Source organism: Bufo bufo, chromosome 4 (genome assembly GCF_905171765.1).
Source record: "Bufo bufo chromosome 4, aBufBuf1.1, whole genome shotgun sequence".
In the NCBI taxonomy this organism is placed as follows: Eukaryota; Metazoa; Chordata; class Amphibia; order Anura; family Bufonidae; genus Bufo; species Bufo bufo.
Genome location: NC_053392.1, coordinates 526432793 through 526445934, shown reverse-complemented (window position 1 = coordinate 526445934; position 13142 = coordinate 526432793). Strand labels below are relative to the sequence as shown.

Sequence of the window (13142 nt, the reverse complement as noted above, 5' to 3'; positions counted from 1 at the left end):
AGGGGGGCTCGTTCAGGGCCGGCCTTTGGGGTGTGCGAATTTCTTCTGTATAATGCCGGCAGGCAGGCCGGGCGGCCGGCGCGTCCCTCAGTGATGTCACGTGCCTGCGCCGCCTGCTTTATGAATGAAGCAGGCGGCACAGACAAGTGACGTCACTGAGGCATTATACAGAAGAAATTCGGATATACGGTACTATTAGGAGTGAGAGGGGCATGTTTAATAACTTTAAACGGCGGCGGCGGACACACGGAATCTGTGGATGGCACAGTTAAGGGGTGGGGGGTCTGTGGATGGCACTGTTATGGGTTGGGGGGGGCACTGTGGATGGCACTGTTATGGGGTGGGGGGTCTGTGGATGGCACATATATAACAGTGCCAGCCACAGATCCCCCTGTAACAGTGCCAGCCACAGATCCCCCCCATAAGTGTCCGTCATCCACAGATCCCCCCATAAGTGTCCGTCATCCACAGATCCCCCCCATAAGTGTCCGTCATCCACAGATCCCCCCCCATAAGTGTCCGTCATCCACAGATCCCCCCATAAGTGTCCGTCATCCACAGATCCCCCCATAAGTGTGTGTCCGATCCACATTTCTTTCTTTTTTTATTCTCTTATACGTTAATAAGGATACAGTGTTATGCAGAGGTGTACTTATAACAATTTTATAGACAAATGATACTATTTACAGTCGCGCGGGGGGCACGAAATGTTTTCTTCTTCCTAGGGGGGGCATGACAGAAAATAATTGAGAAGCACTGATTTAAGGGGAGTATAAAGCACTCAGCGAGCTCATCTAGGACGGTGAAGGGAGGGAGTGGCGGAGATGCTACTAGCGCCACGGAGACCATAGGTCCTGAAATTTGTCATGCAAAAGGGATGCCCAGTTACAGATTTCCTCCATTCTAGCCCACCCTCATTTCCCTTGGTGGCAGTGGCCGGCCACATCACAGTGGGAAGGGAAGGATGCTCTCCCTCCTTTTCTACATGTGGCTGCTGATGAGAACATGGTGTGCACTGGATTGTGTGTGCATCATGTTCTCTTATCGGAGATGCTATTGAAAAACTGACAATGTATAGAACTGAACCGGGCATCAAAGTATCGATACTTCAATACCTGATGCAAACCTAATACTAATATGTTCTAAAGAACACACGGCATGAACTTACCCATGTACAAACTTTAACTTCAAACTTTCTTCTGGGGCTTTTTCTCTTTTAAGAGAAGGCAATGAGTTTTGCTTTTCTTTATTTTGCTGCTTGAGCTGAGGTAGATCTTCTTTGTAAACCTGAAAGTGGGAGACCAATACAAGTCTTATTTATATTCCAACTCTATCACCTATAAATTCTTTGAATTGGTTTACAGCCTTCAGATAATTCATATAAAGTGATCTACGATGAAGAGCAATCACAATGCGAGAGCCCATTGGGGTAGTTGGCAGGTGTGGCTGTGCTGTAAGGGTATTTTTAAGTATTGATTTGGTTCTGCCCCCTTTAATTCTGTTCCCTTTTATATTACCTTCTATATTCTGTGTAATGATAGATAACATACACAAATCCCCCAACCCAACCCCCATTGTGCTGAGAGCCAGATTCCTGAGTGGTCCTCTCAGAGACAATTGTGCTGCACACTGGACATCTTTGGGAGGAGGGCTGAAGGGCATAAACCTGGTTTGCCCAGACAATTAATTGGCACTCCATTGAGGAACTTCATCCAGGTAGGATGAATTGATTGAAACACTATTTCTTTCTTGTAACACCCTGGGGTGTCGGCCATGTGCTATAATTATGGCGACTGGAGTCCCACCTCATATTGTTTGGGTAGGCCAGTGATGATTATTTACTTTTACTACTCTGTATGTAATTTGTCTGTTTTACCTTATATCACACTTAGTAATATATTTATTCACTTAGCCTGCGTAAGCTTATTTATTCTCAAATCGTTGAATTCATGTTTTAAAACAGTGGCCACATGGTGTTTCATGGAGATGTCAGCGCGGCAGCTAGCAATTGCCTACAGTAGTCATGGCCTAAATATCATGGCTTTAGATGACAAGATGTGGCATGGGACATACCGGCTAGGTATAGTACCAAGGTAAGTGTATTCAATTTTTTTCCATTTTGAATCTGATGAGCCACATATTTCATCCTATCATTATGAAGGCTCTGGAGAAGTGCATTGCTACAAAAAGTAGTGAAATGCTTTAGGTCTAGTTCAGGTAAACATCTACTATTAGAACGCACTGTACAGTCTGCCTGTCAACGTAAGACAGAGCGCACATTAATGAGCTGACACTGCTGTTATGAATGGCTGCTTTCTGCAATGAAAAAGCCAGCTTTCACTCTAATTAAAATGCTGAATGTTCCCATCAAGTAATTGCCGGCAATACAGACTCGGGCTCAGAATATAGAAAGAAATAAAGTGCCGGCAGGGGAGAGAAAATACATGTCATTATGGAAAGTCACTGTTATTCCGGGTGCAGTCATTCTTTTGTCCTTCGTACAAATGAGTTTGTGTTAAAAATGACAAAGCCATTGAGAAAATGAACTGTTTACATTCTTATAGAAGTTATTGGAGTATAATTTTTTTATGAATTGCTATGTACGTGCTGTAACTTAAAATCACAATCAAAAGCATGAGGGTAACAATTACGGCTGCTGACTAAAGGTAGTGTTGTCAGTTATTACGCTGAAGTTACTTTTCCACATTTGAGCCTTATGTCAAGCTCACAATGATCAAATACAATTTTTTATATACTTTGCCTAATATTGTTTGAAGGTGTTCTCCAACCTTTTACTATATGAATGGTAGGGGGGTGTCCAACAACCCGATCCCCTGCCGATCAGCCCTTTGGGTGTAGCTCTGTCACTGGAAGTCAGTGCCGGAACTACAGAGCTAGGTCAACCTTGTGGTCAAGGGCGGACTGGCAATAAACCCTACAGGGAAATTTTCTGGTAGGGTAATGCCCAGGGGGCCAGCTAAGCTCTCATCACAGCCACCAGACATGGTAAGTAATGATCTGATGTTCCCTTCTAATTCAAGTGTATTGTTATCCTAAGGCAACTAGAGCTGGCCACAACAAATGGGCAGTTTTTGGGGAGGCATTTTGTGCTGCTAGGGCAGTATTTTGTGATGCACTGTGGTATTTGGCTCTGCTGATGCAGTATAATGTACTGCAATATGGAATTGCTAGCCCTGTGTCCTTGTGTTGGCCCTGCCTTCTGTCAGTTCCCAGTCCGCCCCTGCTTGTGGTGGAGGGAGCTGCTACTACAGCACTGCTCCCACTGAAGTAACGAGCTCCCTCCACTACAAGTTTGATGGGGCTGACTTCCCGTAACAGAGCTACACCTAAACAGTTGATCGTGGGGGTAAGGGGTGTCAATATCACCTTAGATTGTGAGCCCCATAGAGGACAGTTGGATGCGAATGTCTGTAGTGCTGCGGAATATAGTAGCGCTATATAAGTGCATAAAATAAATAAATAAACAAGCTACTGATGGCCCATCTAGGGGATGTGCGTTCTACCTATGCACAATGCTTGTATTCAACAATATTTGATGTCATATTTATCACATATTATGTATTCGGTAATTTTCTGGCGGCTTATATTTGTCCACATCTAGGACTAGGTGTACATAGGGTTGTGCATTGGACATATGTTTCTGTCCTGCACAAGGTCTTTATTGTATACAATGTTTTTAACCTTTTTCTGTGTTGTTCAATAAAATATAAGTATTTGTTTTTACATAGTGATGATATGCAGCCTTTGTGTGTGGTTTTTCTTCTATTCATTTTTGACTCTTTGGTTCTAATACCACGACTCTAGCTTACTTTCAGTGAGCCCCCTTGTTGTCTTTTTGCGCCATCTTGGGGATAGGCTATCACGTGTGGAGCAGTCTGTGAGAAAGACTGAGGCATGGGGAGCAGTCTGTGAGAGGGATGGAGACAGGGGGAGCAGTCTGTGAGAGGGATGGAGGCAGGGGGAGCAGTCTGTGAGAGGGATGGAGGCAGGGGGAGCAGTCTGTGAGAAAGACTGAGGCATGGGGAGCAGTCTGTGAGAGGGATGGAGGCATGTGGAGCTGTCTGTCAGAGGGATGGAGGCAGGGGAAGCAGTCTGTGAGAGGGATGGAGGCATGTGGAGCAGTCTGTGAGAGGGATGGAGGCAGGGGGAGCAGTCTGTGAGAGGGATGGAGGCAGGGGGAGCAGTCTGTGAGAGGGATGGAGGCAGGGGGAGCAGTCTGTGAGAGGGATGGAGGCATGCGGAGCTGTCTCTGAGAGGGATGGAGGCAGGGGGAGCAGTCTGTGAGAGGGATGGAGGCATGTGGAGCAGTCTGTGAGAGGGATGGAGGCAGGGGGAGCAGTCTGTGAGAGGGATGGAGGCAGGGGGAGCAGTCTGTGAGAGGGATGGAGGCATGTGGAGCAGTCTGTGAGAGGGATGGAGGCAGGGGGAGCAGTCTGTGAGAGGGATGGAGGCATGTGGAGCTGTCTGTGAGAAGGATGGAGGCAGGGGGAGCAGTCTGTGAGAGGGATGGAGGCAGGGGGAGCAGTCTGTGAGAAAGACTGAGGCATGGGGAGCAGTCTGTGAGAGGGATGGAGGCATGTGGAGCTGTCTGTGAGAGGGATGGAGGCAGGGGAAGCAGTCTGTGAGAGGGATGGAGGCATGTGGAGCAGTCTGTGAGAGGGATGGAGGCATGTGGAGCTGTCTGTGAGAGGGATGGAGGCAGGGGGAGCAGTCTGTGAGAGGGATGGAGGCAGGGGGAGCAGTCTGTGAGAGGGATGGAGGCAGGGGGAGCAGTCTGTGAGAGGGATGGAGGCATGTGGAGCTGTCTCTGAGAGGGATGGAGGCAGGGGAAGCAGTCTGTGAGAGGGATGGAGGCATGTGGAGCAGTCTGTGAGAGGGATGGAGGCAGGGGGAGCAGTCTGTGAGAGGGATGGAGGCAGGGGGAGCAGTCTGTGAGAGGGATGGAGGCAGGGGGAGCAGTCTGTGAGAGGGATGGAGGCATGTGGAGCTGTCTCTGAGAGGGATGGAGGCAGGGGGAGCAGTCTGTGAGAGGGATGGAGGCATGTGGAGCAGTCTGTGAGAGGGATGGAGGCAGGGGGAGCAGTCTGTGAGAGGGATGGAGGCAGGGGGAGCAGTCTGTGAGAGGGATGGAGGCAGGGGGAGCAGTCTGTGAGAGGGATGGAGGCATGTGGAGCAGTCTGTGAGAAGGATGGAGGCAGGGGAAGCAGTCTGTGAGAGGGATGGAGGCATGTGGAGCAGTCTGTGAGAGGGATGGAGGCAGGGGGAGCAGTCTGTGAGAGAGATGGAAGTATGGGAAGCAGTCTGTGAGAGGGATGGAGGCAGGGTGAGCAGTCTGTGAGAGGGATGGAGGCAGGGGGAGCAGTCTGTGAGAGGGATGGAGGCAGGGGGAGCAGTCTGTGAGAGGGATGGAGGCAGGGGAAGCAGTCTGTGAGAGGGATGGAGGCAGGGGAAGCAGTCTGTGATAGGGATGGAGGCATGTGGAGCAGTCTGTGAGAGAGATAGAAGTATGGGAAGCAGTCTGTGAGAGAGAAAAAGGAACCTGGGAAGCAGTCTGTGAGAGAGATGGGGAGTAGTCTGCGTAACAGAGGAGGACATGGGAAGCAGTCTGTGACACAGGAGGAACCTGGGAGGAAGATAGGGGCATAGGGAGTAGTCTGTATAAGAGGGAACATGTGCAACAGTCTGTGAGAGAGAGGAGATGGGGAGCAGTCTGTGTAACAGAGAGGAACATGGGGAATAATCTGTGTGAGAGATAGGGAACCATTGGAGCAGTCTGTGAGAGAGGGGGAACCATGGGGTGCAGACCATCTATACTGCGTATGGCACTCTATTGTGCACTATGTTGGCAATTTAAATGTTGTCACTCTTTGAGCACTGTGGTACTATGCTGACACATGACTGTGCTGACAAAGTATCTGGGCATAGTTCAGCATTATGTGGGCACTATAAGGCATTGCTTAACTGTTCAATGGGAATCTGTCACCACCTGTCACCCCATCACAACCTTTGCTCAGATATATACATTCTGCTGTGATACAAGCACACAACGGGATGTAATGACCTGACAACTCTCAATCTCTATATGCAGAAACTGATTACAATTTCTTGTCAGCTACTTGCACTTCTGTACTAACCTGGCGATCATAATTGATTTGTGTCTCCTGCTCGATGTCAGAGTCTAGTTCAGGGACATCTGATACATCTGAATCCGACTCTTCACTGCAGGAATCAATGATCCCTTCTAATAAAACAAGATGCAAAATAAAACAAGGTATTACACATACACTCTATACACGGTAACACTCTACACTATTACATACTCACTATATAACACTGTATGCTATTATGTGTAAACACTCTGTATGGAGATAACCGGAAATTCGCTCATCTCTAACTCTGTATAACATGCTACACTATTAAAGGGAATCTGTCATGAATGGAAATACAGGAAGCTTGTCATAGAGCACGAGGAGCTAGACAGATTGCTATATGATTTTCTGATCAAAGATTCAGCAGAACTTAGAATTTATACATTTATAGCTCTGCTCCTTCTGACTTCAATTGTACATTGGGGAGGTGTGAGCAGTGATTGATAGCATTCACTGTGTAAGTGTGTATAGAGAGATAGCCGTCAGTCACTGATAGTTGTCCACGTGTAGGTGTTATCAGTGACTGATAGCATTCTTGGTGTAAGTGTGTATACATAGATAGCTGTCAGTCACTGATTGCTGTACCCGTGTACACTTACACCAAGAATGCTATCAGTCACTGATAACACCTCCCCTGTGTACAACTATCAGTGACTGACAACTATCTCTGTATACACACTTACACAGGGAATGCTACCAATCACTGATAACACCTCTTGGTGTAAGTGTGTATATAGAGATAGCTGTCAGTCACTGATTGCTGTACACGGGGGAGGTGTTATCACTCAGTGATTGATAGCATTCACTGCGTAAGTGTGAATAGAGAGATAGCTGTCAGTCACTGATAGTTGTCCACGTGTAGGTGTTATCAGTGACTGATAGCATTCTTGGTGTAAGTGTACACGGGTACAGCAATCAGTGACTGACAGCTATCTATGTATACACACTTACACCAAGAATGCTATCAGTCACTGATAACACCTACACGTGGACAACTATCAGTGACTGACAGCTATCTCTCTATACACACTTACGCAGTGAATGCTATCAATCACTGATAATACCTCCCCCGTGTACAGCAATCAGTGACTGACAGCTATCTCTATATACACACTTACACCAAGAGGTGTTATCAGTGATTGATAGCATTCCCTGTGTAAGTGTGTATACAGAGATAGTTGTCAGTCACTGATAGTTGTACACAGGGGAGGTGTTATCAGTGATTGATAGCATTATCTGTGTAAGTGTGTGTACAGACATAGCTGTCAGTCACTGATAGTTGTAGGGGGTTACGGAGATAGCCGAGTAGAGCGCTCACCTATCTCTGAAACTCCCATAGAAATTAATGGAGCGGCCTCGCGCAGGTGCGACCGGCCGCTCTGGTTATTTCAGGGGAGCAGCAGGAGGCCTGCAGGGGGTACGGGTCCCTGTTCTCGTGCTACCGTTGGGACCCCCACCAATCTGATAGTTATTCCCTATCCTGTGGATTTGATACAAATGAATGAGAGCTGTTACAAACCATTGAACAATTTTTCCTAACTGCTGGAATTGCAGCAGGAAAGAGATACATGACTTGAGTCCTGTAACATCAAGTTACAGCATATGATTTCAATCCAGCAACTTGCCTGAAGCTGGTGTTGCACAAACTGCAAGCGCAGTCCTCATCTGAGCTGTGAAATATGTTCACATTACATGAATAACGGGATTTTAAAGGCTATGTACACTTTTGGGGCAATTTTTTTATTACTGCATTGTACTTATTCTGAGCTAAAAATCATTTTGGTCTTTATTAAAAATATGGAATCCTTTTTTCTGTACAGAGCTGAGATGCTGTAGTAGCAGCCTGGGGATTTTTTACCTTTTCCATCACCTGGGGAGCAGACAGACTCCTTATCTCTGACATTATAAAAACGCATCAAAGCTCAATCCTTATCTTACTGATTAGAATGTGGCTTAAATAAGTGTTTATGACCTCATATTTTTAATGAAGACCAACTGAAAATATATTTTGAGCCAAAAATTTGTAAAATGCAATCATAAACAAAAATTGCCTCCAAAGGTGTACATAGCCTTTAAATAAATTGGCAGTGTTGGGAATTGCTTGATCCTCTAGTTGTTGTTCTCTGTAGCAGTACAGTATAATGGAAATGCATGTTACTTGTTTACTAATTGGCAAACTTTGCAACTTTTTAATGACATATAGTGGCAGTAATTAGTTAATAAATTCCCCCAATATGTTTCAGAGTAACACATACCGGTACATATAGTCATACTAATTGTCTTCCCATGAAAATGGCCTTAAACTGTAGGCATCAATCTAAGTTCTCAGGGACTACTGTTCCTATTTGTGGAGATAGCCACTAGCCCCAACACCTAACTCAAATGCATCACCCAGCCAGCCCCATGCTCTGTACTGTAGGCACAAGACCAAAAACATACAGGTGCGCATTTTTTCCTTTAGAAGGAGATCTTGGTTTGGCTAAAATCCATAGTCATCTTTTACCACTCTTTAATGGGTCAGACAATACTTACAAGGTGGCTTTAGAGAAACAGTGGATTATTGTGTAGCGAAAACGGGAACTTCTGGCAGCACTATGAGGAATGACGATCCATCAGAGGATTAAAAGAAGACTATATCAGTGGAGATAATGTGGTTTGGGATCATACTCTTTTGGGATCGTATCATTATAGTGTGCCTTATCTGACGAAGAGATCAGTATGATCCCAAAACGAATTAACTCCCACCAATAAAGTCTTCTTTGAGTCCTTTATCACAGGGGCGAGGAACCTTTTTGCTGCCGAGGGCCGTTTGGATATTTGTAACATCGTTAGGGGACCATACACAATAGTCAACTTAAAAATTTGACGGCTATATTTGGTCAAACATATAAGTGACTTAGGGGTAAGTTACAGAAATTGTGCTTCAATTAAGAGCGCTGTATTTTTGCAGCAGAAAATGGCACCTGCACTATATATTACAAATAGTACAGGCGCCATTTTGACCACATACAGCAGTCTAAAATTTAAGTTGAGAATGTTATGTATTTAGTTCTTTATTTGGCATTAATGGCAGCCAAGCTAAACCCAGAGAGGTTCAGAGAGGGGTTCACCCAGCTTTCACTCTCCCTGCCTCTTTCTTCGCAACTGTCCCTGCCTTTGTCCCTTTCTCAGCCTCAGATCTGCCCCCCACCTCCATCAGCCTCAAATCAGCTTCCTATCAGACCCTCAAGCCTACATCAGCCTCAGATCAGACCCTCCCCAGCCTTAGATCAGACCCCCACCAGCCCCCCAGCCTCAGTTTACACCCCCCATTAGACCTCCCAACCTCAGATCAGACCCCCATCAGACCCTCCCTAGCCTCAGATCAGACCCCAAGCTTTAGATCAGACCCCCAGACTCAGATCAGACCCCCAATAGCCCTCCAGCCTCAGATCAGACCCCTATCAGACCCCCAGCCTCAGATCAGACCCTCCCAGCCTCAGGTCAGCCACCATCAGACCCCCCCCAGCCTCAGATCAGACCCCCCCCCCCCCCAGCATCAGATCAGACCCCCCAGCTTTATATCAGCCCCCCCAGCCTCAGATCAGACCCCCAGCCTCAGATCAGACCCCCAATAGGCCCCCCAGCCTCAGATCAGGCCCCCAACCTCAGATCAGACCCCCCCAGCCAGATTCACTTACCCTCCCTGGTCTTCCTCCTGCCGCTATGTACTGTGACCTGACAGCGCACAGCGTCAGGTCATAGCGCGCATCTACGTGCACTACATCCTGACACTGTACGTGTCAGGACACAGCGTGGGGCTGGAAGAAGAAAAAGGGAAGGTGAGTACTGCTAGCAATGCGCTGTTCTCACCTTCCTGTGCCTCCTGCATGGTAATGACCGCTTCCATAATGAAAGCGGTCATTAGCATTTTCACAATATGTTCTGGCAGGGGGCCACATGAAATGGTTCCGTATGCAGCCCGCAGGCCAGAGGTTCCCCACCACTGCTTTATCAGATTGTTCTTCCTCATAGCACTGCCAAAAGTTCCAGTTTTTTCTACATGACAATCCTCTGTATTTTATGTGTCCCTAGCCGCTCTACACAGGGGCCCTGCCCATAGTCCTCTTCTCTCTCGTCAAGTACCTAGAGAAAGAGCTCATTCATGACATTCTGTGATAGATAAATGTGGGAAAATGGCATTGACCCCACCCCTGATTTCCAGAATGAAAGGGCTCTTCAAACATTTTTGACATTTCTCAGAGATCTTTGTTATTAACATTTTTTTGTCATTTTTAGTTACAGATATATCTGCACACCCCATACATCTCCTTTGTCTTGAAAATGAATTAATCTAATGCTGTCACATATCAATTATCAGATGATCTTTTAAGTGGATTTCCTCTTTGACTTTTTTTCTCTCCATGTCAAACTTAGGCCCAAACATCTTCTCCCATCTGGTCAATGCAAAAGAACCATCAAACATACCTTGAGGTGGAGTGTCAATGATACCATTTGCCATTCCTTCAGGAATAAATCTCCACTGAAAAACAGAGTGGTCAGCTCCTCCGGTGCTCAAAACCCACTGGAAGTCATATGACCAGCGTACATTTGTGACATGTGCTGAATGGCCGACATATTTCCGAAACTTGGCTCCTTAACAAATAGAAAGAGAGCAGATTCATTATAAACTAGTCAACTCAAGGCATGCACCCTGCTCGCTTGTCCCCACTGGAACTCACAATCAAAACTGCAAACTGTCACATTTACCAGGGGCATTTTTTAATTTTTTTTTGTATATGCAACCTTGAAAGCCATAACATTTTTTCAGCTCGGTTATGCAAATAATTTTTGCACGTTGTAATTTTTGTTTTAGTATTATTTTTTATTTTTATTTTTTATAACTAGATAAACGTTAAAAAGGAAAAGGACCTGTTTTTCACTTTGTGTTATTTTGTAAACAGCATAATGTACAACAAATTATTTTTTTTTTTTTATTATGCCCTCTTTCCATAACAGTCATTTTGAGATAAGGAATAAATGGGTTATGTTCGCCGGTGGTGTGGTGTTTTTTTAATGATTTTTTACTTTCTCTTTTTTTATTTTACACTTAGTATCCCCAATAAGGTAATACAAGACCTCTGGGGGCCATTTAACATGACATTTTTTTTAATCTATTGCTGATTTCTTCTGTAACTGGGGCTGATAAGTCTGCTAAGACCCAACAGCTCATGCAGACCCCTGGGTCCCAGAGATCACATGACCGCTGGGACCAGATCAGGAAGCGCCACCACTGCGATTTGACCTCTATACACAGTGCTCGTTCAGTGCTATCTATAGAGCGATGGAGAAGGCAGAGACGGTGAAAAAACATCCCTGCCTTCTCTATGGGAACCCTGCTTTCACTGACAGCCGGCTCCCCGGTCCCACATCAGCGTGCAGCTTCGATCTCTGCAAGGACACTTAGAAACGTCTGTGCAGATATATGTGCCAACTGCGGGAACTATATAGTCAATGGGCAGTCAGCAAGCAGTTAAAGAGGCCGCTGAGCGCCGTAGTCTCCTCAAAAATTACCAAGTACAGCGCCATACACTGTATAGCGGATATACTTGGTACTGTAGCTCGGGTCCATTTACTTGAAGCTGCTCCTAGGCCATATGACCGATGAATGTGAATGTCGCTGGCCTAGGAAGAGGAAACGGCGCTCATTGGAGTGCAGGGCCAGCCTCTTCAAACAGCTGATCGAAGGGGATGCTGGGAGTCAGACCCCAACTGATAAGATCCTGAGGATAGCCCATCAGTATCAAAACCCTGGACAACACCTATAACCTATCAGTAGTGCTAAGCAAATCGAAGCCAATTTGGTCAAACACTTTGATTTTAATGCTGTGGAGCCAAACTTCATTTCACCCAAAGTCGCGCAAGACTTCGGTAAATGAATTCGATATTCACTTCTGCATCTTTAAAAAACTTTTAAATTAGGAATCTGAAGTTTGGTATCCGGGTTTGGTACCAGCTGGTCGATTTGCTCAAGCCTACCTAGTACAGTGGAGTGTGAGAGGAAACCAGAATACCTGGAGAAAGCCCACACAAGCATGGGGAAAATATAACTTGATGATTGGATTAAAATCCAAAAATGAAAATGAAAGTTTCTGTCCCCCTCAACCAGTCAATCAGTTCCCGGCTTTCCAGCACTGACTGGTTGACAGGCAGCATTGTGGTTAGCGCTGTTGTCTCAGTACTGGAATGCTGAAAACCGACTGATTGCTTCAGGGGAACCGAGAATTTTAGGTCTATTTTTTCTACGAGGCCCTGTGTGTAAAATATTAGTATCATTCAGCCGCCCATGAGAAGGCTTTAATTTCTACACGGGTTTGGTTGTTCAGCAGTCACGCCATGCAACGTGCATCCACATTCATAAACCGGATGGGAACGCTCTAATACATTATTTAACAGACCCAAAACACAACTGCTATTTTATTCACTGACAGCTTTATCTTTAGAAGAAAAAAAAAATTACTGCATTCTAGAAAGTCACAAATTTCCCTTCCATCCATATTATGAATATTTAATACGCGTTTTCGAAATTAAGATCAAGCAATCCGTACCCAAGTGGCAAAATGCTCACGTCTCAAGTTCATTGTAAGAAATGCTACAGATATGGAAACACTAATCTGAACTCGTTGACTGCATCAGCTAATACATGGAGAGTGCTGTATCTATTATACATCACCCTTACGGTGGAGGAGGCTACAGCCCACGCGTTCTAAATCAGTCTAATCCATATCAGTGCACACAGAAACCCATTGATCTAACGTAATTCTTTCGGATGCCTAAGGGAAGTTAAAGGGGATTTTACAATTACTGATTTAAAATATGCATGATGAAAACTATAGGTGGATTGGAAGAACTGAAGAAGCTGATGTATTAGTAACGAACGCACTTTTTACCACCATTTCTGTGCAGTTTCAATTTGCAAACGATTTAGAAAGT

General features: G+C 45.5%; 1 protein-coding gene across 1 annotated transcript in view; it reads right to left on the bottom strand.

Annotated features, from left to right (window-relative positions):
- EML6 (EMAP like 6) overlaps window positions 1–13142 on the bottom strand; it is a 198419-nt gene that overhangs the window by 106746 nt on the left and 78531 nt on the right. The window contains exons 11-13 of the mRNA XM_040429747.1: window positions 10638–10805; window positions 6156–6262; window positions 1169–1287 (exon numbers count right to left, since the gene is read on the bottom strand). Coding sequence (XP_040285681.1) covers window positions 1169–1287; window positions 6156–6262; window positions 10638–10805 — 394 coding nt within the window. The remainder of the gene's footprint in view (window positions 1–1168; window positions 1288–6155; window positions 6263–10637; window positions 10806–13142) is intronic.